This window comes from Amblyraja radiata, chromosome 18, assembly GCF_010909765.2.
Source record: "Amblyraja radiata isolate CabotCenter1 chromosome 18, sAmbRad1.1.pri, whole genome shotgun sequence".
Classification (NCBI taxonomy): domain Eukaryota; kingdom Metazoa; phylum Chordata; class Chondrichthyes; order Rajiformes; family Rajidae; genus Amblyraja; species Amblyraja radiata.
This window is the reverse complement of record NC_045973.1, coordinates 19,889,376-19,916,862: the sequence shown is the minus strand read 5'-3', so window position 1 is coordinate 19,916,862 and position 27,487 is coordinate 19,889,376. Positions and strand designations below refer to the sequence as shown.

At 42.1% G+C, this 27,487-nt stretch overlaps 1 protein-coding gene across 1 annotated transcript in view; it reads left to right on the top strand.

Moving 5' to 3' along the window:
* LOC116983149 (semaphorin-3A-like) overlaps positions 1-27,487 on the top strand; it is a 131,105-nt gene that overhangs the window by 34,939 nt on the left and 68,679 nt on the right. Inside the window, exons 2-4 of the mRNA XM_033036765.1 lie at positions 14,326-14,480; positions 22,571-22,633; positions 24,462-24,581. Of these exons, the coding sequence (XP_032892656.1) occupies positions 14,326-14,480; positions 22,571-22,633; positions 24,462-24,581 (338 nt within the window). The remainder of the gene's footprint in view (positions 1-14,325; positions 14,481-22,570; positions 22,634-24,461; positions 24,582-27,487) is intronic.

Below are 27,487 nucleotides of genomic sequence, written 5' to 3'. Positions count from 1 at the left end.
CGCTCCATTCTCTCAGCATATGACAGTCCCGCCATCCCGGGAATTAACCTTGTAACCTTGTAAACCTACACTGCACTCCCTCAATAGCAATAATGTCCTTCTCAAATTAGGGGACCAAAACTGTACACAATACTCCAGGTGTGGCCTCACTAGGGCCCTGTACAACTGCAGAAGGACCTCTTTGCTCCTATACTCGACGACTCTTGTTATAAAGGCCAACATGCCATTCGCTTTCTTCATTTAAAATAGAGGAATTGGCGACAATCATTTGTGGAGAGGATCTGAACATATTAAGAATAATATATGGCTGGACATGACGCATACAGGAAAGAAAAAGAATACTTTGTAACAATAAAGTGGATATAAAATCCATGTGGATTATGTTAACTGGTTTAAAAAATGAACCACCCATCCTCAGATATGTATCGTAAGTCATCAATGTGGAAGGGAATTAGAAGAAATAATACACAATCTGATGTGAATTGTAGGCATAAAATAATAAAGATGGTAGCAATCAGCTGCATCCAAATATATTGTCAGGAAGTATTAATGCAGGAAATGAGTTTTTACAGTTCATTTAGGAATTTACTTTGCACTTAATACATAAGAATTCTAACAAAACAAGAAATATTCTTAAAACTTGTAATAGGTTTAGGAATATTAAACCTATATTAAACCTCGTAATAGGTTTAAGAATATTAAACTTGTATTTAAACTAGAATAAATAAGTGTGGGAGAACATTTTAATAATAGAAACTATAATTTGGTAAACTTCAGAATTAGGATTTAGGTGATACAAATAGGATAAAATTGAAGATTAAAAGGAATTGGGAAGGTGAAACTAAAGAAAGGCAACGGGGAGAAAAACATTGTAAATGTGATTGTAAAGAGTTATCAAATCTTTTAAAGGATAATTGATAGAATTTGAGAGAAGTGTTGTCTTTTAAATGCAGAATTATAACAAGAATAATTATGCGGCAAATTAATAAACAGAGGAAAAGATTGAAATAGCAAAAACCATACCATAATATTTGTATTAAAATGATAAAGGGGAACATGAATAACTTTAGAAACAATTAAATGTTTCAGAAAGGGAAATATGAAATAAAATTATCAGTGAGTGTGAAAAGACAATGCATTCTTTAGACACGTAATAACATGAAAATTAAAGATACAGTTGTGCTAAACGATGGGCACATTAAACCTAAGGTATAGGTAGAAATATTAAACAACAGTTTCTCCTCAGTTATTACTAAAGAAGGTAACTAAACAAATACTTCAGCAGTGGATGAACAAGAGTATTATTGGAGTTGGGACAGAAAAAGATAAAATTATAGATAAACTGGCAAAACTAAATGAGAATTAGATGACAGCTTTCTGGATTGCATGCAATCAATTTGTGGAAGGAAGCAAGAGAGATTTCACCAGAGACACTAAAATCATTCCAGCACAAAAGGAGGCCATTCAATTCATCTGGTGTACTTTATATAACGTATAAGTATGCTTTCTGATAAAAAGCTAATGTTGTTCCTGTACACAAATCTATTTGTTCTCATGAATCCTTTAGCAACTCTATATTCTTCCTCCGTTTTATCTGCTTCCATTTGAGCCTACATCATACTAGATTGATTAGTGCATCACAGAAGTGGTCCAATATGATTAATCTATCAGGCCCCCATTGGGAAACACAGTTGATTGATAACTACAAATGACCCCACACTGCCCCATATTACTTGGTCTCTTTCAAAGGGGTGAACTTATAGGGAATTGCAAAACATAACCATACAAGGCCTTGCTTCAGAACATCTGGTTGAGACACTTGGAACTGACCCACCTCATAATTAAGACAATCCTAACTTGACAGAACAAAGTTAAATCATGCTAACTATCCCAGAGAACATTAGACTTTTAAGGATCATGAAAAGGCCAGTTAGATCCGATGGGATATCTGATGTTGTTGGTTTAGACTCAACTCGGTGCAGCTGGAGAGCTCTTACCTTCTAAATCATGGATTAGACCTCAAAGCCTGGAGTTTGAAAAGACTGCTATCTAATCCACAATTTAAAAGCAAATGTACAAATCTGTCTTTATATTCTGTTATGTCTTGCATGATCTCAGGACATTATGATGCCCATGTTTGCTCAAGAATTATATTTAAACGTGGCTGCTGTTATAATTTATTAGAACACACAGTTAATTTGAGCACAGCACATGTAATGAAACGGAATGACCTGTTTTCAATAACGTTGTGATTGAGAAAGAGGTATATGCCAGGGGAATGCCCTGCATGCTTTTCTTCAAAATAAAGCCATTAATTTTGTTCTATCCACATGAGAGCAACAGGGATAAAAATAATAAGAAATATCCTTTAACATCCCTTAATTCCACCAAAGTACCAAGCAGTTTTCTCTGCAAAGGTAGACAGAAATGCTGGAGAAACTCAGCGGGTGCGGCAGCATCTATGGAGCGAAGGAAATAGTCAACGTTTCGGGCCAAAACCCTTGTTCAGACTGAAGATGAAGAAGGGTTTCTGCCCGAAACGTTGCCTATTTAATCGGGACAAAATTACAAATGTGAACTTGAAATCCCCTCCTGAAGTCCCCCCGAAAATGTGGCGCCTAGGTCGGGTGAGGCGGCCGATCGCTACGTCTCCGGGACTTCCACGCCGATCAGCAGATCAAATTTACCCCCTGCAGCCTGTGCTCTGGAACTTCGGCCTTGCCGGAGCTGGTAGATCCGTTCCTGTAGCTGACTTCTGAGGCCAACTTTACAGGCCAGTATCTCAGCCCCTTGGCAGCTTAGGGGAACTGTTCTAGTTCCATTGAACTCCTTTTGGAGGCTGTGACCTCTGCTGGTCCGGTAAAACCGATAATCCAGAAAGGCTCTGGAACCAAGGGTGCCGGGAAATCGGTGGTGGAATCTGTGGGAAGAAATTGGAAAACTATAGAAGGAAAGTATTAATTTCCAGAGATATGAGGAAAGAAAATGAGAGGGACTAATTAAATCATTTGTTCAAGCATGCAGGATAAACGCAGCAACCAAACCCTGCCACCACACTAAATACCTGCCCCACCATACATGCTGTAAGGTTCCAAATCAATCCTTTCTACCTACTTTGTCTTCAAATCCCTCAAGCCCATCTCCCTATAGAAAACTATACAAATGCATCCTGTTTGCTTTAATTATATTTCATGATCATTCATCTACAAATCAGTGACTTGAGGAAATGAAGTCTATGTGTGATCAAAGGTCTGTAAAATCTTTGTTTGAAGCCCTTAGCCCTCCGGTGCAGTTTAATGTGATTTGCTTTTGTACTGGATCAATAACCATTGCTTCACATGAATAAATGTAAGCATTTATCACCCATTTAATCTCATATGATGCTCAGAAGCTGATTGAATTTGCTATCTATTTGAAATACATAAACTTGTCACCTCTTTTGCTATAATTTATGCTGAAATGGCTATTTATCCATTTCATACTCACTCCAAATGGCTGTGTTGCCTGCACCCAATATTACAAGGTCATCTTACTGCTTTAGCTTCATGCCTAGGCTAAGATTACTGTTGCATTTAAGACAAGATTTAAGAGATGCTTAATTAAAGGGGTGACTATGTGGACAAAGGGCATCCCGTCTAACCCAGTTTGAACTGCAGAGTAACCCTTTATTTGTTCTCCTCGTAATATTTCCTCTTTCATGGTGTTTATCTGACTCAATATTTCAAGAGTCAAAAGAGTGAAGAGTGTACCAAAAACAGAACCAATGTGATTCTTACTTGCAGCAGCATAACAGGGCTGTAAACGGAGTACATATATATAACATGATAAACAAAAAAAGTTTAATAAATTAAAAAAAAACAATAGTAGTGCAAATAGTAACGTTTACAGCCCTGTTATGCTGCTGCAAGTAAGAATCACATTGGTTCTGTTTTTGGTACACTCTTCACTCTTTTGACAGCAGCTTGTCAGTCTTTTCACCTTTTTGGTTAGTCTAAATGTATGTTTTAATGTTCCTCGGTATGTCTTCTGTGGGGAGTGTGGGAGGGAATAGGGGAAACCATTTTTTCAGTCACTTACCTGGACGGAGATGCATCTTTTCTCCGCGTCGCATCTTCGCCTCCCTCGCGGCCTACCAACTGGATTGGCGTGGCCTTTCCGACCGGAGACCGGCCCACAGCTTCAGCAGCAGGCGCAATGCAGAATTACCATCGCGGAGCCTGGGATCCTTGTCGAGGATCGCTGGTGTTGGAGCTCTGATCGCGGGGCCTGCTGACTTTAACATCGTGGAGTTGTGGGCTGCGGAGCTTCTAGCCACAGGCGTGGCACTGACTTTAACATCGCAGAGCCTGGGATCTTTTGCCGAGGATCGCCAGTGTTGGAGCTCCGTCCAGCTCGGCCTGTGGACTCCGGTAAGAAGCGGCCGATTCGGGAACTCCAAGCCGCAGAGTGTGTTCCGTTCTATCCTGACATCGGAGTTCCGATCATCCCCGCGAGAGGACCTGTGCATCGGGCCGTCCGTAGCGGCGACTGCGAGAGTTCTAGGCCTCGGCCACGGATGAACAAAAGGAGGAAGAGTGACTGAACTGTGTTGCCTTCCATCACAATGGGAAATGTTGATTCCACTGTGGTGGATGTTTATGTTAAATTCTACTGTGCACTGTGTTATTTTTATTTGTATGGCTGTATGGTAACTCAAATTTCACTGTACCAATTGTAGTTTGTAGTTTAGTTGGTGTTTGTAGTGTTCAAAACCCTGATTGTTGGTGGGAAGATGTTCTTGAATCTGATCAGTTTTCAGACTTCTTCCCATACCTTCCCAATGGCAGGAGTGAAATGAGGACATTGCCAGTGTGGTGTGGGTCCTTGATGATGCAGACAGCTTTTTTCATGTACCACCTCATATAGAGATCCCTTCTATGGTGGGGAGGTTACTACCTGTGATGGACCGGGACGTGTCTACCATTTGTAATCTGCTTTGTTCCTGTGTGTTTAAGTTGCTGAACCAGGATGTGATGCAACCAGTCAACATGCTCGCTTCCATATACCTTCAGTAGTTCAAGAGAGTATTCGTTGACATACTGAATCTCCTCAATCTTCTCAGGAAATAGAGGTGTTGATGGGCTTTCTTTACAGGTACATCAGTATGCTAGGCCCAGGATAGATCTTCAGAGATATGCATGCCCAGGAACTTGAAGTTGTTGCCTCTCTCCAACCCAGACCGATCGATGAAGACAGCTTTGTGGATCCTCTGCTTTCCTCTTCTAAAGTCAACAACCAGCTCCTCAGTCTTACTGATATTGAGAGCAAGGTTATGGTTCTGGCACCATTCAATCAGATGATTGATCTCCCTCATCATTACCTGTCATTCGTCCAACGCCATTGGGGACATCAGCATGTTTAAAGATGGGGTTGGAACTATATCTGACCATTTAGTCATGAGAAGAGAATGATTAATGATTTGGAAGAGGGAATTAGGAGCAACACTAGCAAGTTTGCGGATGACACAAAGCTGGGTGCAGTGTGAACTGTGAAGAGGATGTTAGGAGGTTGCAGGGTGACCTGGACAGGTTGAGTGAGTGGGCAGATGCGTGGCAGATGCAGTATAATATAGATAAATGTGAGGTTATCCACTTTGGCGGCAAAAACAAGGGGGCAGATTATTATCTCAATGGGGTTCGGTTAGGTAAGGGGAAGGTGCAGCGAGTCCTGGGCGTCCTTGTACACCGGTCACTGAAAGTTGGCTTACAGGTACAGCAGGCAGTGAAGAAAGCTAATGGAATGTTGGCCTTCATAACCAGAAGATTTCAGTATAGGAGTAAAGAGGTTCTTCTGCAGTTGTATAGGGCTCTGGTGAGACCACATCTAGAGTATTGTGTACAGTTTTGGTCTCCTAATTTGAGCAAGGGCATCCTTGTGATTGGGGCAGTGCAGCGTAGGTTCACGAGATTGATCCCTGGGATGGCGGGACTGTCATATGAGGAAAGATTGAAAGGACTAGGCTTGTATTCACTGGAGTTTAGAAGGATGAGGGGATATCTTATAGAAACATATAAAATTATTAAAGAATCGGACAAGTTAGATGCAGGAAAAAATGTTCCCAATGTTGGGTGAGTCCAGAACCAGGGGCCACAGTCTTAGAATAAAGGGGAGGTCATTTAAGATTGAGGTGAGAAAAAACGTTTTCACCCAGAGAGTTGTGAATTTATGGAATTCCCTGCCACTGAGGGCAGTGAAGGCCAAGTCACTGGATGGATTTAAGAGGGAGTTAGATAGAGCTTTAGGGGCTAGTGGAGTCAAGGGATATGGGGAGAAGGCAGGCACGGGTTATTGATAGGGGACGATCAGCCATGATCACAATGAATGGCGGTGCTGGCTCGAAGGGCCGAATGGCCTCTTCCTGCACCTATTTTCTATGTTTCTATGTTTCTATGTTAATGAGTAGAGCAGGGCACTAAGCACCACCTTGCCTCTATCAGGTATCATTTGTTTAGTTGTTTTTTTAGGGGAGCACAGGTCTTGGGGCTCCAGTGGTTTTCACTGGTGTGTCTCAAACTTCACTTGGTTGCATAGATCCAAACCATTTCTGAAAGGTTGGATGGTAAATTACAGAAATTTTACTGTATTAATCTTTCAGTATCTTACGCAAGTTTTCTTTTTTTTCACCTTATAACACCCTGTAGGCATTTCGTCACTGATCAATCTCTAAATCAGTCTGAAAAAGGGTCTCGACGTCACCTATTCCTTCGCTCCACAGATGCTGCCTCACCCGCTGAGTTTCTCCAGCATTTTTGTCCACCTTCGGTTTTTCCATCACCTGCAGTTCTTTCTTAAAGATCTCTGAATCCGGTGGGCCCACCCTTACTCTTTGTGTGAAAATATTTACCCTGAACCCATTGAATCTTGCAATAACTCCCACTGCTCTGAGGCCATTTTGGCTTTATGGAGGGTTTTTTCCAATCTACACATGCTGAATTATTTCTCCATTGAGAAAAGTTGACCTTATTTGGATTTTCCCCTATTTTATCTGGCATGCTGCACGTTTTCATTGTTGAGGCAGGATGACAGCAAATGTATTGTTCATGGTGAATATGCCTCGGTACCAGTGGGCCTGGCCTGTCTCCTGGAGTCAGCACCTGCAGTCTCCACACTTATCCAGAACAGATGTGCATGGTCAATCTAATTAACCCTTCCCACTCCCGGCTGGGGCAGCATTGTCCAGCTAGTGACCACACCGTTGGGCCCAGGTATTTTTCTTACATTTGGAGGCATATTAAGAACTGTAACATTGAAGTCAATAACTAAACATATTCTAAAACATAAGGAATTAATTAAAACACAACATTTTCTAAAAAAACATTAAAATGTAGTAACAATCAATGGTGAGAGGAATGAATGATATCAATGTACAGGAAAGTGGAGGAATGGGTGCAGGAAACAGATCTTCAATAGCTGAAAAACTTCCATTTATGAAGAACTACATACAGTTAGGCAGCTAATTTTCGAACTGAAGATGTAATTGAATTGGGAGAGGACGTTTGTCCAGGGCTGGACACCGAATAGAGTGGAAATAGGAGTAGGAAGATGGATGTGACCCCGGGCCGGCCTTAAGCTGATTGGACTGATAGCTCCCAATTGGGGCCCCGCGCTAGAGTAATCCAAAACTCTGCTCTAGGATCTTTGGAATAATCTACTCTCGGCTCGGCTCGGCTAGATCTACCCCGGTGGAGGGGGGGAGAGGGGTGGAGAGAGAGTAGAGGGGTGGAGGGGGAAGAAAGAGGCAGACGGGGAGGGAGGTGTGAGAGGGAATGGAGAAGGGGGAGAGGGAGAGGTCCCTCACTGTCCCAGGGCATCGCTCCCGCCCCTCCAGTCGCCATGCTTCACGCGCACAGCCCTGGCTCCACCCCTCTCTCTTCCCGGGGAGACGCGGTGAACAATACAGGGAGGGCCGGGCCGGGGATTGGAGCAGCGTTTACAAACCTCGGCCTCAGTTCACACGCGTTCGCCCGTACCCCGGCAACTGCTCCCGCCACCGGCCCTCTCCCTCCCTTCTCTCCTTCTCTTCCCTCCCTCCCTTCCCTTCTTCCCTCCCTCCCTTCTCTCCTTCCCTCCCTCCCTTCTCTCCTTCCCTCCCTCCCTTCTCTACTTCCCTCCCTCCCTTCTCTCCTTCCCTCCCTCCTCTCCTTCTTTTCCCTTCTCTCCTTCCCTCCCTCCCTTCTTTCTCTCCTCTCTCTTTTCCCTTCTCTCTCCTCCCTCCCTTCTTTCTCTCCTTCCCTCCCTTCCTTCTTTTCCCTTCTCTCCCCTCCCTCCCTTCTTTCTCTCCTTACCTCCCTTCCTTCTTTCTCTACTTCCCTCACTCCCTTCTGTCCTTCATCCCTTCTCTCCCTCCCATCTCTCTTTACACACACACACACACACACACACACACACACACACACACACACACACACACACACACACACACACACACACACACACACACACACACACACACACACACACACACACACACACACACACACCCCACACCCCCCCCCCCCCCCCCCCCCCCCACCCCCCATGGGGTAGAAGCCCAAAGGGTGGGGCTGAAGCCCAAATTTTATGCCTGGACTGGTTTTTCGCCAATAGTTATTGGTTTGCCAGGATCTAGTTAACTAAATAACTTTTTTTTTCTCAGTCACTAAAACAAGTGGTATTGTAACTATGTACTTTTCAGAGGTGATCTACACATTTTGTTTCTTACTTGTAGGCTTATTTTTTCCAATTTAATATTAAAATGTAGCTTAGCTCTGTTTGGTCCATTAACTTGCAGGCACTTTTTAAGCTCACATTTTGATTACTTTCCATTCTACCATAGAGATATAAAGTCTATAATAGACTTTATTTGTATTTCTATGATTCTACAGACCTTGGCTGGGAACCTGGGGCTCACCAAAATTGTTCCCAATTGGGCCCCGCACCTCCTAAGGCCGGCCCTAATGTAACCAACATTGCGACTTCTGGCCTGGCTTTGATATGTTGAAAATACCATACTTTACTGCAAGACTGATGGACAGTCTAATATTTATTAGAGAAAGAAATATTTGTATTACAATATCTGTATATAAAGTGGTTATACAGCCTATTAGATACTCAAAATGTGGTCACTATTGTAGGGCTCATGAATTGTGAAGCTAGAGGAAGGAATATAGGTGGAAGGGGACGGCGGGAGAGGGGAGAGAAGAAATGGGTGTGCAACCAGTTAGAAAACAGGGAAGAGGGGGAGGGGGGGGGGCTGGGTAAGGGAACAAGGTTGTTTGTAGATAAAACCAATGGGTGTTTTTTTATTGTTCTATATTGTTTTTATTATTTTCTTTCGTTTTTTTCCCCTCTATTGTTGGCCAGCTGTATCTTCGCCAAGACATTTCTTTAAAAATTGAATCTTATGTTTTTTAATTGTATGGAAATTATGGTACATACATGTAATTACAGTCATCCATTGTAATGTGCTCATTGTACTGATCACACATTCCCTCCGGCCACAGTTTTGCTCATGAAATGTAGTTGGGGAGGGGGGGGGGCACCAAATTTCTTCAGCTATTGACTGCCTTTTGTTTTGAACATAACGATGAGTGAGCCACTAACATTGTCAGATGAAGGAAATAAAGGAAGCCAAGGGGTGGAGAGCTAAGTGAGAGTGAAAAAACATGTTTGGAATTGAACTAAGGTGCAAAGAAAAAGATTCTCTGATCAGTTAAATAATATGCTTGGCTCAAATCCCAAAGAGGCCACATTCTGAAATAATTATGGTACATATCCGTTGCCCTTTCAATTCCTCCTCCACCCATTTGTGTTTAGTTTTCCCTTTGTATCCTGTGAGCTACACGTGATATCACAATCTGAAAAAAATCCAATCTGGCTAAAACGCTCCAAACATCCCTTGCCATCAAATTGAAAGTGCTTCTTATGAAACCACAGACTATCTGTCCAAAGTAAAACCCAAGGCTCAAGGAACTGCAGATGCTGAATCTTGAGCAAAATACAGTGCTGGAGTAACTCAGCAGGTCAGGCAGCATCTGTGGAGGACATGGATAGGCAATGTTTCCAGTCGGGTCTTTCTTCAGACCCAGTTTCATAGTAAAACCGGCTTTCCTTCAATCTTCAGCAATTAAACATTGCAGTTCAGTCAAGAACTCGTCACCTCTGCTTGAATTCAGTTGTGTGGTTTGCTCACACAATTGCTCATGCTACCTGCTTTTCAATATTGGTTTATTCCTTGTGACCTGTTTCGATTTGGTGCAATAGCATGAACCAGTGTTAAAGAATGAAATACAAAGAAAAAACGCTGGAAGTGCTCAGCAGACCACACAGCATCAGTGGAAAGGGAAAGAGAGTTAACATTTCAGGTCTGCCCTCAGTCAGATGAAATGTTGACTTTGTTTTTCTTTCCACAGATGCTGCCTGGTCTGCTGAGTGTTTCCTGTTTTTTTTCTGTTTAGTTCAGATTCCAGAATCTTTTTCTGTTTGTTTCCTGAATCTGCAGTATTATTGATTTTCACAAAAGAACAAATCTCTCTTGTTAATTCGAATTTAAGCCATATTACAAGAGTTCCCCTTCAACCAGTTCAAAGCTGGACTGAGGTAACACTGAGTGAGAGAACATTGTGTTTGACTGGTAAACTGCGTTATCCCAGGGTAGGCAAAACATTCAGAGCATCAAGGAGAAAATTAAACTTTTCATTGTGTTGGCCTCCAGGATATCCAAAGGTGCTTTACAGTTAATCAAATACTTCAGAAGCACGGCCATTATTGAGGATAATCAGCAGCTTCTATGCACACTAGTTTCAACATCTACAATGTAACAGTGGCCAAGTAATCCATTTCTAAGTATTATTGATGAAAAGTCAACATTGGCCAGGAGACTGGGGGATCTCCCTACTCTCCTTTACAGTGAGGTGAATTAGATTTTCAACCATCAGTTATGCTTCTGTAGTGTTCCACCTGTGCTAGCTTAATCTGGGGAACTCTGAAGTATTAGCATGAATTGTGATCACTCTCCTTGCAATTCACAACTGCCTGATGGATCTACTTGTATCTAGTTTAGTTTAGTTTAGAGATACAGCGTGGAAACAGGCCCTTCGGCCCATCGAACAGTGAACCCCATCCACTAACACTATCCTGCACAGTGGGGACAATTTACCATTGTACCAAAACCAATTAACCTACAAGCCTGTATGTCTTTGTAGTGTGGGAGGAAATTGGAGCACCTGGAGAAAACCCATGCAGGTCACGGGGAGAACGTATAAACTCTGTACAGACAACACCCGTATTCAGGATCAAACCCGGGTCTCTGGTGCTGTAAGGCCAGTAGCTCTACCGCTATGCCATCATGCCGCACTAGGTGCTTGTGTTCTGATTTTGAATAACCTCCTTCAAAATAAAAATGATGAAGGAAATGGCGTGAAGATATGGACCATTGTTTCCAACCTCTCAGAAATAACTCGATGAACAATATTGTAAATACCATTGGTACACAAAAAAGCTGGAGAAACTCAGCGGGTGCAGCAGCATCTATGGAGCAAAGGAAATAGGCAACGTTTCGGGCCGAAACCCTTCTTCATTTGTCTGTCTACTGATCAATCTTGTTTGGAGCCATTTTGGGAACCTACTCTTATTCCAAAAGGAAGAGAGCAGCTAAGGTAAACATTGATCCTTTACAGGGATTACTGGAAGAAGACAGGAGAATGGGGTTAGGAGGGAGAGATAGATCAGCCATGATTGAATGGGGAAACAAGCATCTTCACCATAGAAAATGTACAGGACCACATCATGGGGGTAAAAGTTGATCAATTCTCTGGACCTGCACCTTGAAATAATTTGTTACAGGGTTGATGCATGCCACGTTTTTGTGATCTTCAATACTTCCTGGATCCTGGCAAAGTTCCAGCCAACCATCCAGGAACTATCCCGGTAAAATATCACAATTAGAACCTTCCTGTTTCAAGAAAAATAGAAAAGATAGACAGCGGGAAGCTCCAGACCTAACGTCTGTCATTGCATAATTGTTGGAAACTATTATTGAGGAAGTAATAGCAAGACATTTGGAAGATTACAGTACAATCAAGAAGGGTCAACGGATAAGGTGCCATTATTGTAAAATATCTTGAAGCAATCTCTATCCCAATTTACACCTAGGGGATGTTTCACCCACATTATATGATTAGCTGCAGCTGGTATATTATAGAATGGCTAAGGGGCGAATTTCCATGTTTCATTGTGAACTGGTGTCAATAGGGAAGTTGCACGATGCAGGGCTGTTGTATGATATTGCTTGAAGATAAAACAATACCTTTCTTTTGTTATCGAGTACTATAAATGCTTAAAGAATCTCCAAATCAGCAGTGCTATCATTATTTGTTCAAAAGGAGCAGGTCACAGATTACATTAATCACAAAGCCATTATTATAGATGTTCAAACAAGCAATGATAGATGAAAGATTTTCATTGAAAATACGTTTTCGATGGCAAAACCTGATTTGCTTAATTCTTAGGAAATTGTGCAACACTCTTTGTTTTTAAGTCTTAAAGCAAAATTGTGTATACTAAAAATTCACGTTCATGATTTACAACAAGAGGATTGGCCCAAATAAATCAGGTGAAACTAACGTTCCCCAATGAAACACATCAATTTTGTTGCTTCAAATAAATCATTAAATCAAGTGGAAAGAAGAATTTGCCAAGCATTATCCCTATCTCCGCTGAAATGTCAATAAAGGATATAGGATGAAAAGATGGTTTCAAAGTATCCATTATTCAAAACTTAGTTCACAGTACAGGATACCCACATCTTCTAGATTACTTCTTTGTAATATTTGGTCAAATAAATGAATTAAAAATGAGCATGATGGACTGGAGGAGGAGAAGTGCCCTGAATTCTTGTTTTGCGATCCAATTCTCTTGAAGTACTGAGTACACAAGGCCAAGAAATGCTCTATCTATGAAATGCATGTTTTTACCCTGCATAAAACTTAGTTTAGGATAGCATTTTCCATATTGCCCAGGTCAGGATAACGTTCTCTATCCAACCCAGGATCATGGAGTAAGATAATGGTGCTCCCTCAGCCTGCCCCAATGTCCTCTTGTTCCACCATCTTCATTGGTAGATGTTATATCAGATATAAGAAGCAATTAGGAGTGTGAATTGCATGTAAAATTGTGTGATAAAAGGATTTGATTACAGGTGTAAAGAAGTCTTATATAAATATTATACGCTATTATATATTCTTCAGAGGCAGTCCTTCCTTGTCGAGGACGACTTGCTTCCATTCTGTTTATGTGGGTTCTGAGGTGGCTGAAGAGGACAATGTGGGAACCACAGTCTCTTCCATAGGTGGATCAGAAGGCACCAGGGAGTTGCATGGTAGGGTAGTTGAGGATATGGTCCACTCTATTTGCTGCTTATATAGGGCCTCTATGCTCCCAATGCATGGACTTAAGCTTCTCAATACCATCCCAAATATTCCTTCTCCACATCACGCAGTCAAAGACAAGAGGTTCCCAGGAGTTGAGGGGATGTTGCATTTCGTCAAGGATTTCCTTGATCCTTTTCCTCTGTCCACTTGATAATCTCTTGCCACGATAGCCAGCCAGTTAGGGTGACAGAGTGGCAAAGCAGTTGAGTTGCTGCCTTACAGAGACAAAGGCCCGGGTTCGATCCTGACAATGAGTGCTGTTTGTACGGAGTTTGTACGTTCTCCCTGTGACCATGTGGGTTTTCTCTAGGTTCTGCAGTTTCCTCCCACATTCCAAAGATATGCAGGTTTGTAGGTTAGTCGGCTTCTGTAAATTGTTCCTAGTGTCTAGGATCTTCTTATCAAGTCCACATCACAAGATTAGAGATTGTTCAGCCAGAGATGAGCTCACATCTCGGCATCTGCGTACAATGGCGCCTTGCCCTTCTTATGCTTCTTGTGCGTAGTGGTGGAAAGATTGGTGGAAACAGGGCCGCGACGTGAACACACTTTCCTTGACCCTAGTGTCTAGGATAAGAACTAATGTAAGTGTGATCATGGTCGGCGCGGACTCGATGGGCCAAAGAGCCTGTTTCCACGCTGTATTTTTAAACTAAACTACATTAAAAGCTTGGCACAGTACGTCTGTTTTCAAAATCTCATCTCAGGCAGGTGAATATCATCTGCCCGATGTAGTCAACTGATTTTACTTATGGCCATTATGCATGGAACACTCATCAACCTTGAGCAGATAGGATGTGCTTAACTAATGTTTTTGAAAATGTGTTCTCTGGGTGCATTTTATATCATATTTTCTATTACTGATCTTGTTTCTTAGAGCTGATGGTAAATAAGAGGATCATCCCCCTCAGCTTCAGTGCCTCAAACTTGCATTCCATTATCCTGGATGAGGACAACCGCAAATTGTACGCAGCTGCAAAAGACTACCTCCTGACCTGCAATCTGGACAACATCTCAAACAGGGTGAAAAAGGTAAACTTTAATCCTACTATAATGTGGCTTGGCCTGGTCTTAAAACACCAGATTGGGACATAGATGATGAAATATGGGCTGCATCAAAACACAGGAAAACAAAAAATAGGCTCAAAGAGTAGGTAGACAAGTAGCTAACAGAATTCAATCTGGTAATATTCGAAGTGACATCCTTGGTAAGGGAGAATAAAGAGGAAAAAACTAATGGGGCAAAGGAACAAAGAGATAGATAAACCATTATAAGCAGAATCATTAAAGTAATATCAAGAGCAAATAAAGCAAATGGGCAAAGTACTCGAGGATTCTAGCATTCCTTAATTGAAGGATAAGTTCATTGCTGAAGTGTTACCACTGGGAGACTTGTGTGACTGGAATGTGTTTGAAGATTCAGGTCTTCCATTGAGGTAGCTCGGAGATTGGTAAAACAGAAGCACTGAATGTACAGTTTCACATTCTAGCTTATTATTAGGAGAGGCCGGGAGGATTTCTTTGTTGAACCAATTAACATTTAACTAGTAAAGTGCACCTTTCCCAGAATTGCTTTGTAGTGGAAATGATTGTGATTTCTTCAATAAAGGGGGATGTTTAATGAAAACTGTCACCTCGTATGGCAGAACTGATAAACTTACAAGAGTGGGGTGAGCCGAACATATACAGATGTATTGCGTGTAGATCTAGCTAATCACTGAGTAGGAAACAGAGCTAATCACAGCCTTTGACACATGGGTTAAGAACACATAATTTGGATGGCTAGTGCTGCTGTTTGGTTTTGATGGTGAATTAATGGAGCCTGTGGACACTACAGAAAATTCTGTTATGTTCTTTGAAGTTATCTTTTTCAAATAAAATTGATGTGTAAGACTGGACAAAGGATTCCTTAAGACAGATGGAAGTCTTGGAGAATTTCAGATATTGCATATTCCTGTTTCTGTGACAAACATTACATTCCTCTGTGTGCTATTTTCAGCTTTGCTTGCTATTAATCTGTTTATTTCAATCAGCTTAATATCTAACCAGAAAAGGCCCATAGAGGACTGTCATAGCAGTCTGCCAAGTGCTCATAATTGAGTTTGATTTACTGAATAGCATTTGTTATGTTCAGTAGCAAAGGAACAGTCATCAGTTGCTTATCACAGCTTAAGGCTCATAGCACGCATGCTTCCCAAAACAACGCCGAGGGAGGATGAGGAATGGGTCAGATGCATTTGGTTCTTGGATAAGGGATCATAGGCAACAGAAGGATCAAGAGAAAAAGAGTACGGAATTAAATAATCAACTTTTAGCACAGACGTTGGAGAAAAGAGGGGAGGGTAAAAATGGGTATGTTGGATGGGAATGTGGCATTACATATTAACAACCGTGGAATATTAAAATTGTTCCCACAAGCTGATCTTTCTCTATTAACACTCTGTGGTCAGAGGGTGCATTAACATTCGGGAATAGACACAAAATGCTGGAGGAACTCAGCAAGATATGCAGCATCTCTGGAGAGAAGGAATGGGTGATGTTTCGGGTCGAGACCCTTCTTCAGACTGATGTCATGGGAGAGGGAGATAGGTAGAAAAGGAAGTGTAAGATGTGAAAACAGGACACTGGGAATGAAGATCAAGGATAATGTAGAATAGATCATTGTTAGCTGGGAGAAGTTAACAACAAACAGAGATAAAATGTAGTCGGAGACAGTAAGACTGGTTGGAGAACTGGGAAGGGGGAGGAATGGAGAGAGAGGGAAAGCAAAGGTTACTTGAAGTGAGCATTAACATTCGGGACATTGGTTTCAAGAGTCTTATCAAATTAATTCCATTGCAGATGCATTTTATGTGGGTTTTATGAGACAAATGTATGCCAGAATGAACAATCCATGCTTATAAACCCTTTTGGTTGGATCACGTTTGTCATACCTGGGGAATAATTTGTGGGAAATCAAGCTGTGGTCTAATGGAGGGTGGTTGAGATTGTGAAAGATGGTGGTTTGGAATAATGTCCCTATAATGAATCTCAACTGATTTTTCTGTACAATTAATTAATGGAAGGCAAATATTTGCAATGTGTAGTTTCTGTCTTCAGAACTTGGTGGCATTTCTGAATGTAATTTTCACCAAAAAGTGAGCATTTACTTTCCAGCTGCTGGTATATATGTGATTGCTTGGTTGTGCATGATTATATTTTGCCTGTCACTTGAATGTTTATGTATAGTCAATCAACCTTCAGTAGTTGTCCTGTATCAATGAATTGGCAGTTTATGTCATGTGGTTATTTCTTTCCAATATGCTGTCAATACGCAATGGCATTTGAAGTGCAACTATAAAGCCAACCTGCTCCTCTATTGCTCCACTTGTCATATCTGAACATCATCATTTGGTGCTGCATTACCTCAAAAATAATTAGCACGTGTAGTTAGTAGTTGGTAGCATTGCTTGGGTAAGTATACAGATATTGGCCTACTGGTGGTAATAATATCAGATTATACCATTCAGTGTTTCCCTGAATGGTACAACCACCTGAAACCCAACCCATCAAAAACCCAACTATGCAGCTTCCATCTTAAAAATCGAGATGCAGGAAAACAACTGAGCGTCTCATGGGATGGCCACAAACTCTCCAACCACTTCCACCCCGTGTACCTCGGAGTCACACTCGACAGGACACTCTCTTTCAAAACCCACCTTCAGAACACCAAAGCCAAGGTCAACACACGCAACAACATCCTGCGCAAACTGGTAAACTCAAAGTGGGGCGCTGATCCACCAACCATCCGTGCAACTGCCCTAGCCCTGTGCTTCTCCACAGCTGAATAAGCACTTATGAAAGAATGGAACTGCCAGGCAGAAGACACATGCAGCTGTGGAGCAGTACAGACAATGTCCCACCTACTGGAGTGTGACGACGCCCCCCAGTGCAGCCCCCAGGACCTGGCTGAACCGACCCGACCAGCTGTGACCTGCGCCAGATACTAGCAGAACGACATCTGAGATCGCAACGGACTCGAAGAAGAAGAAAAAAAAAAAAAAAGCATTGCTTGAATCTAGCACTAAGATAACTGTTTATCTTTTCGTCAAAGAAGAAATTAACCTGACCATGTAAGCTCTCTTTTCGACAGTTTTGGAGCCTTTAGAGTAATGTGTGATTCTGACACAGACAACATACATGTTCAGCAGAACGTGAAGCTGCAGGAAACAACATCATTGGGTCAAACAGAGTTCTGTTTCCATGGTGAGAAGGAATGAAATTGCCCAGCCAATTCCTCCGAGGCTCTTTTGTCTTCCCAACTCATCTCATAACCAAAGAACATAGTGAACTGGTACAACATACAGATAACAGACGACATTTGGGCCGGCACGTATGCACGGACAGATAGTGTTGTTTGAAGTGTGACTCCTGGGACTGTGTCTGAATGTACATCCTAGGCTGTCAGTACTTGAATTCTGGAGCCCATTAGATGTAATTTCAGTCAATTATAGACCCATTGACTTCCCCTGGGACAGCTCATTTTCAATTCAGTTGATTCCAATATTACAGCTTTGTATCAGAGGAAGAGGTCAGCGATTTATTTTAGTAAGTTAGAGTCATAGAGTGACACAGTGTGGAAACAGACCCTTCAGCCCAACTCACCCACACCGGCCTACAATGTCCCAGCTACACTCGTCCCACTTGCCTGTGTTTGGTCCATATCCCTCCAAACCTGTCCCATCCATGTACCTGTCTAACTGTTTCTTAAACAATTGGATAGCCCCAGCCTCACCTACCTCCTCTGGCAGCTAGTTCCATACACCCACCACCCTTTGTGTGAAAAAGTGACCCTCGGATTCCTATTAATTATTTTCCCCTTCACCTTGAACCTATGTCCTCTGGCCCTCGATTCCCCTACTCTGGGCAAAATACTCTGTGCATCTACCCGATCTATTCCTCTCATGATTTTGCACACCTCGGTAAGATCTCCCCTCATCCTCCTGCGCTCCATGGAATAGAGACCCAGCCTACTCCCTATAGCTCACACCCTCTAGTTCTGGCAACATCCTCGTAAATCATTTCTGAACCCTTTCGAGCTTGACAAAATCTTTCTTATAACATGGTGCCCAGAACTGAACACAATATTCTAAATACAGTCTCACCAACGTCTTATACAACTGCAACATGACCTCCCAACTTCTATACTCAATACTCTGACTGATGAAGACCAAAGTGCTAAAAGCCTTTTTAACCACCTTATCTACCTGCGACTCGACCTTCAAGGAACCATGCACCTGTACTCCTAGATCACTCTGCTCAACAACACTAACCAGAGGCCTACCATTTATTGTGTAGGTCATGCCCTTGTTTGACGTCCCAAAATGCAACACCTCCCACTTCTCTGTAATAAATTCCATCAACCATATCTCCGCCCACCCGACCAACAAGTTGTTGTCAGAAAATCTGCCTCAGGAAAGCACTGTGTCCACATATCAAGGAAATACTTACATTTAATTCTCCAATCTGATCTTGGAGAGATCCTTGAAATGTTATGGGAAGGTGAACTGTTCTGCCCAATATCTTAATTCTGTACAGCCATTAGTTGTTTTCCTTGGTTCACTTGTCGGCATGCATGCTTTGAATCAGGTCAATATAAATTGAGGTCCTGCTCAACAGGGCTCTAAATTCATAAATTTTAAGCACACATTGGGGAAGAGAAGTTTAACTAAGATGTTTTTTGTCCTGATTAAGAAAATATCCCATTGTGCATTGATATGTAATGGCATTCTCCTGGTCTCCTCGGTAATATTTATTCCACACCCAAGATGTTGAAAACGGCTATCTTATCAATGATCTTCCATCTACATGAGATTAGAAGTTGGGATGTTTGCTGCTGATTGCACGGTGCTCAAATCCATTTGAAGCTTCAAACTAGGATCCAATCTGTAACCACACGTGGCACAACAATCAGGCTTGGAAAAGCCACACAAATGGTTAACATTCTCTAACAACCTTTAGCAACTCTCACCAAATCCTTCACTATAGCCATTCTGCAGGACAGCTTTCCTCAGAAATTGGAATGATCCAAACCCATAAATACCATGGCTAGATGTACAAGCTCAAGGCTAGGTATCCTGTGACAAGTTACTTCACAAAACGTTTCCGCCATTTGCAAGGCACATTTCAGATATATGGAATACTCTTCACTGACCTGGTGATAAAATCACCAGCAACACTCATAGTTCCACATTACCTTGAACAAGATATCTGTTTGTTTGACACATCAGCTGCCAGTTCACTTACGGGCCGTGGTTTCAGCGTGCACCACCTGCATTGCATGGCATTGTTGAGGTTTCTTCTTTGGTACTTCTTGAACATGCACACTCCACCACCTGGAAGAACTAGGGTGGCAGTTGCAAGAGAACACTGCAGTCTTCCCCACCAAATCATAAACTGCATTAAGTAGGAGCTATTTCCATAATCCTTGTTTTGTGGTCAAAATCACAGACTTCTTTTCCAATTACACTTTGGAAGATCTTTACCACAGAGGCAATGGTAGTTCAAAAAGATTGAATACCACCACCTTCTTAAGGAAGATTAAAGATGGTCAATAAATGCTGGCTAGCATGCCATACCTATATCCCAGGAATGAATATGAAAAGAAATCCCAGTGATCCACAAATGTAACCTCATTGCCTTACTGTACAATACACATTGCAGGGGAAAATGGCCTATCATAAATATTGCTAGAGCTGTCCACAAATGTGAGTGGCTCTCAGCTATGGTCTGAAATGGGCTATCGAGCTATTCCTCAACCATTCCCCATTCCATCAAAGTCACAGTTAGCAATGCGAAAAAAGTTGGTCATTGGCAGTGAACATAAATATCAGTCCGAAGAAAGGTGGAACTGGAAAAGTGAGAAAACAAATGTTTTTAATTTGTGGGGAGGTGGGGGTGGGGGAGAGGGGGGGGGGGGGGGTTGTAGAATGTGAAGAACAAAATTAAAGACAGATTGGAGATCAAGGTCATCCAGATAAAACAACACATGTGGCACTCCCTGGTTAATAGTTAAATGAGGGTCATTTAGAGAGAAAAACACAGACAAACATGTTGGAAGTGTGAGATGCAGCACAATAGATGCTGGAAAGCTGAAATAAATGATGTTGTCCCCTCTACATTGGAGAAACAAATGGAGGTTGAGTGATCACTTTGAAGAACATCTCCGTTCATTTCACCAGGGTGACCCAAAGTTCTGGAAGCCTGTCACTTTAATTTTCTATTCCACTTCCACTCTTGATTTCTCTGTCAATGGCCTCCTACACTATTCCCGTGAAGCCTGACAGAAGTTCAAGGAACAGCACCTCAGCTTCCATTCAGGCCTGCTTCAAGGCTTGGGATACAATTAATTCAACAATTTCAGATAACCAGTTTTTCCCGTTTATGGCAGAACCAGCTAGTTCTGTTGTAAGATGTTATTTCCAACTTTTCCTTTTATTTCCGATTTACAGCATCTGTTTGGTTCTGCATCTCATGGTTCCGGCATCTTTTCTTTTTCTCCAGTTCTCTCATGCTCCATTCATCTTATTTACTAGGTGGATCCAAAAACTTGCGGGGTTTTCACCCCATCTTTCACTTTATTTATTTCCACTTCCCTTTAACTTAAAACAGATTTGTTTTCTCACCTCTGTGGTTCTGGTGAAGGGTCTTGACTTGAATCATTGTCTTTGTCTTCACTTATCTTTGTGTCTCCACAGAGTCTGCCTGAGTTGCTGAGTTTCTCCTCCTTTCACATTTCCAATTAAAATCCAATCAGCTGATTCACAATCCAACATCTCCCTGAATGGCCAGAGTGTAATATCTGATGTATAATGCAAACGGTTTGGCTGACATGACAAGGCAGAGATGCAAAGAATGAGATAGAGGTGCTGGATAGGGGTTGTTGACATTATCAGTACAATGCTGGAATATGTTTGTACTGCTAAATCTGAACCACAGATATCGTAATCACATGCCCACTCATTCCATGCATTCCATGTTCCAGCACCATCACTGTCTCTGTTGGTTTGATCTGATTAAATGCCTGGGGGTCTTTCCAGTTAATGCAATAACATAAAATAAATGCAGCAAGCAGTAACACCTGCAGGTAGACTAAACGTGCTGTTTACATGTAGGTAGATGCAATAAGGCAGACAGGTGATAGATAGCCATGATTCAGATTCAGATTAGTTTATTGCCATACATCACAGGGTGCAATAAAATTCCTTGTTCACATGAATCTCACAGGGTAAACCGTATACATATAGTAATGATAAATAGAGAACAAGTGGTGGGGTTGGTCTTAAAGTTGGGGTTAGTAGTTCATGGGAGTGGTTGCCAGTGTCATTGGTTTGCCCAAGGTCAGGTACCACAAGAGGAAGTGAAAAACATCAACGCACAAGGAATGCAATTAAAAATCAAGAAGATCAAGGAGGAAGAGTCAGGAAGGTGAAGTTGGAGGTTTAAGGGGTAGTTGGTGAAATCAGTTCAACTGCTGTTAACCGTTCTGATTTTAGTTCGTTGATTGAAAACACACAACAGATGAACATATTCTCCAGAGCAAATTGATAACGTGTGGCTTGATAGCCCATTTAGAGCATAGTTGAGAGCCACTCACACTGGTGGATGGCTCGTACAACGTTTATGATGGGCCATTTACCCCTGCAAAAGGCACTGATTTTCCTGGCTATCTAACAGCTGCATAATATCACTTTTTAAAAACAGTTTAAAAACATGTAGATTTTGTTCTCTGGACTCTGGAGTCCAAATCTCATTGGAGCCAGCTAGAGGGGGATCTGATTATTATCAGGACCTAGATTGCTAAAGAGTGAGAAAAAAAACTTTATCCCCGTGCCACAGATGTCTAAAACCAGATGCCATGGGCATGAACTGAAGGTTAGGAAGAGACAATTAGAGTATGAATGCACTACTTGGGTTGGTAGCGTGGGAGGAGTATTATTTCAGCATTAACAAAGTTTCTAGATGAACACATTTGGGCATATTGGGTCAAAGGGCCTGTTTCTGTGCTGTATGATGCTGACGTAATGAATGAAATACCAAACCCGCCTTTCTTCTATTAATGTATCTTGTATTTCCCTCCCAAGTTACACTGGCCAGCTGCGCCCGAGCGAATAAACGAGTGCAAAATGGCTGGGAAGGACCCTGATGTAAGTATTTAAAAATCGGAGTGATACACAAATGTAAATGTAAATTTAATGTATGCTTAGATAAATGTAAATTTAATGACAATAGATGAGATAAAACCTAGCAAAATAAATATACGGTAAAAATGCCCATATTCAATCTTTATTGACAGCAGAAATTGTCGGTACTCCAGTTAGGTCTTGAAGGAGAATTTTTTGGTTGAATATGAGGTTGAGAGACTGAGGAATGGCACATCATTCTTTTCCAGGCTCATATGGCACCAGATGATAGGCCTGGGTTTTATTTGGTGAACTCTCAGTGTAGATTCGGACTCTTCCAGTCAGCTGCCATTTCAGGTGAATGCTCCATCTCCACCAGTGACTCCAGTTTCCTGGTCAGCCGACTGGCTGTGGCCTTGGGAATTGTTATACTGCAAGAATTTCATACTTCAAGTTGCAATTGTTCCAGCCTTCATACAGATTGTGCTCAAAGTGTGCTTGGGTGGCGCAGTTGTGCAGCTGGTAGAGCTGCTGCCTTACGGTGCCAGAGACCCGGGTTCAATCCTCAGGTGTTGTCTGTGTGGAGTTTGCATGTTCTCCTTGTTACCACGTGGGTTCCCTCTGGATGCTCCGGTTTCCTCCCACATCCCAAAGACGTACGGGTTTGTAATTTAATTGGCCTCTGTGAATTGCCTCTTGTGTGTTAGGGAATGGATGTGAAAATGGGATAACGTAGAATTAGTGTGAATGGGCGATTGATGGTCAGCATGGACTCGACAGACTGAAGGGCCTATATCTCCAAACTAATGTAAAAGAATATTCCCAATAATGATTTCATCTTAAATGAGTGGGAAGGAGTAACACAGCTCTGCTAACGTACTACCACTTTCATTTTGAGAAGAGAAACAATTCTCTCCTGAATTAATTGTGAATTCTCATTCTCACCATTGAATAATGTTTGACTGATTAAGCAATGACTATCTCCCCTGCCTCCATTCTGCAACTAGGGGTGGCACGGTGGCGGAGCAGTGGAGTTGCTGCCTTACAGGGCAAGAGACCCGGTTTGATCTTCACTACGAGTGTTGTCTGTAGAGAGTTTGTTCCTGTGACCACGTGGGTTTTCCCCGGGTGCTCCGGTTACCTCCCACACTCCGAAGATGTACAGGCTTGTAGGTTAATTGTCTACAATAAAAAATTGTAAATTGTCCCTGTATCTGTAAACTAAACTAAACTGTCTCCATGAGTTTATAAAACCAGAACATTGATGAACCTCCTGGGGAAACATCTTGTCTTTAAAGTAGTAGTTAGAAGTAGCAGGAATTTCAGCACCACTGAGTCACTGAGTCTTTTTAATGAAGGCTGATGTAGGAGACGGAGAGGCCATAAGGGTGTAACAGTAATCTTCTGCGGTTACAGCAAAATTGAGCAAAACCTACTTTGTTATGGTAAAGGAATGACTTGGATCTGTGCAGCACCTTTCGTTTACAGCCAATGACAAACAGTAATGGAAGATGGGAGAAAGGGATGGCACAGTGGCACAGCCGGTGGAGTTTCTCCCCCACAGTTCCGGGTTGGATCATGATCTCAGTTGCTATCTGTGTGGAGTTTGCACGTTCTCCCTGAGACCTCCTCCTGGTGCTCCAGTTACCCTCTCCACCCCCCCCCCCCCCATCACGTCACAAAGACATGTGGATTTTTAGGTAAATTGGGGAGTAGATGCGAAAGTGGGATACATAGAGCTAGTGTAAACGGGTGATCAACAGTCAGTGTGGACTCAATAAGCTGAAGGACATGTTTCCATTCTGTATTCCAACAAAAATAAAATAACTGAACGATAATTATTTCTTTGCAGATGGACTGTGCTAACTTCCTGAGGATTCTCCACTTCTACAACCAAACCCATCTGTATGTTTGTGGTACGGGAGCTTTCCACCCACGCTGTGCTTATGTCGACACGTCCATATTCAACAGAGTGAGTACAAGAGGTGCATCTCATTCATTGACCATGTGGCTCAGTCACTGGTGGAAAGTCACACTGCCCAATTCCACCTAATAGACCTGGGTTCAGACGATTTCTGACCTGGAATAGGTCGAATGTATCCCTTTCAAAAGAAGGTCCACTTGGTACCAATGGGAATTGAATGTTCTACTAAAAAGTTACCAATGTCTAATTCAAGAACATGGGAATGGATTTAATCTAAGGGGTAAATACTATTCCCTCACCTCTCCCCTCCTCATCCACTTGCTCTCCTACCACTATACTTGTTTACTTTTGACATGGTCACAAACTAATGAGATGATCCATAACACACAAGATTGAGTAAAATTAAGATAAAACCAAATCAAATACGATAAGGTTTGTTAAACTACCATCTGATATGGGTCAGGCAGCATCTGTGGAGGCAGTGATGTTGCCTCACCCGCTGATTTCTTCCAATGCCTTGTTTTTTTAAATACAGATTACTGCATCTGCAGTCCTTTGTATCTCTATTCGCTTCTCTATTCTCCAACTTGCTTGTAGCAACTGGACATCCGAAGAGTGAGAGAGGAATTAATTGAAATATGTAAGATTCTCAGAGGTCTTGACAGGGTGGATGTAGAGAGGATGTCTCCTCTTGTGGGAGAACCTGGAACTAGGAGTCACTGTTTTAAAAGGAGATGCCCATTTAAGACAGAGATCAGGATTTTTTTTCCCCCATTTTTTTTTACTCTCTTCCACCAGGGACAGAGGAAGAAGAATCTTTGCTTATTTCTAAGACACATAGATTCTTGATTAGCATCAAAGTGACTGGTTATTGGAGTGGCTGGGAAAGTGAAGTTGAATTAGAGCAGCGGTGATCTTAATCAAATGATGGAGGGGGTTGAAGGTCTGAGCTCCCGATCCTGCTCCTTTCTCATGGGTTCAATGGTACTTTATTGTCACATGTACCGAGGAACAGTGAAGTTCCTTTTTTGCATAGATAAGCACAATAATAGTTATGTTGAGAGGGATAGTACAGTATAGAAAATTAGACAGTTTACAAGTTGCCATATTTTGGTGCCATTTTTCATGATTCAAGACTGAAAGTTGTTATTAGTTATTAGTCATTAGTTTATTGTCACATGTACCACGGTACAATGAAAAGCTTTTGTTGCGTGCTAACCAGTCAGTGGAAAGATTAGAATGGAGCCATCCACAGTGTACAGATACATGATAAAGGTAGAGTTCTCAACTTTGTCATGAAGGCCCCTGGTGGCATTGCAGGGTCGGCCCGGCCAAGCAAAGTAATTGGTGTCCTCAGGCAACTGAATCATCTTACCACAACCAAAAAGCAGTCCTGAACTACTATCTACCTCATTGGTGATCCTCGGACTATCCTTGATCGGACTTTGCTGGCTTTACCTTGCACTAAAAGTTATTCGCTTTACATGTATCTATATACTACATGGCTCGATTGTAATCACGTATTGTCTTTCCGCTGACTGAATAGCACACGACCAAAGATTTTCACTGTACCTCGGTACACGTGACAATAATATACCAATGGTTGTAAGATTTCAGAGACCATTATAAAGGATGAGGTTTACAAAAATGATCCCAGGAATGAGTGAGCGTTTGATGGCACTGTACTCACTGGAGTTTAGAAGAATGAGGGGGAACGTCATTGAAATGTACCAAATAATGAAAGGCTTGGATAGAGTGGATGTGGAGAGGATGTTTACACTAGTGGGAGAGTCTAGGACCAGAGGTCATGGCCTCAGAATTAAAGAACGTTCCTTTTAGGAAGGAGATGAAGAGGAATTTCTTCAGTCTGGGGGTGGTGAATCGATGGAATTCTTTGCCAGAAGGCTGTGGAGGCCAAGTCTATGAATATTTTTAAGGCAGAAATAGATAGATTCTTGATTATTACGGGTGTCAGGGGTTTTGGGGAAAAGGCAGGAGAGAATGGGGTTAGGAGGGAGAGATAGATCAGCCATGATTGAGTGGTGGAGTAGACTTGATGAACTGAATTGCATAATTCTGCTCCTATCCCTTCTGACAAGAAACTAAACTGCAGCACTGATGCTCGGTGGCTCTGTGCTGCTGCAGGCTGCATCATCACACGGCCACATAACGCATTAGTTCAAATTTTGATTTATTTTCATCAAGTTGTGATTGATTGGATAGAATGGGGGATTTTGCTCCGTCTTACCATGAACCGAACGTTGTGGCTGGCAATGGTTATTTGTAATGAGCATACACTCTGAAAATTACTCATTAGCAGAAAGAGAATCTGCGTGGCAAGCAGCCACATCCTGTAGACCAGTCAATGACTAAACGGAAACATGTACCACCCTGTAGGTCAGGCCCTCCTGTCATTGGCTCTCCACCCTTCAGGGCATTCCAGATGGAATAAGTTCTTAATGACGTTCTGAAAACCTTCAAAGCACGAGAGAGAAAGAGATGTATTGTATGGTTTGGAGGAACCTTCAGTGTGAAGCTAAGAAAAAATTACCCATGATGTAGATCTGAATTTTATAATTCATCCTGGGCTACTCTGGAATAAAACCATAAATCTTGCTTTTGTACATGAAGTTGGGAATACTGGTTCTCAACATAAAGAGATACTTGGGGGTGGTAGTCAGTTGAAATATTGAAGTGGGAAGATTTTTATTGTCATGGGTATGGAGCCAAAGACAGACAAATGGAGTTGGTAACATATCAGTTCTAATGGGAGAGGAGCCATGATGGGGCCGAATGGTCTACTGCTGTTCCTGTGCAGGAAAGGAAAGACACAATTGTGTTAGATAGATAAATTAATTGCACAATTGTTGCAACAAAAGATGGCAAGCTGAACAATGTGGAAAGCTGAACAATGTGGAAAGCTGAACAGTCTCCTGCTTAACCAGTCATTTGAG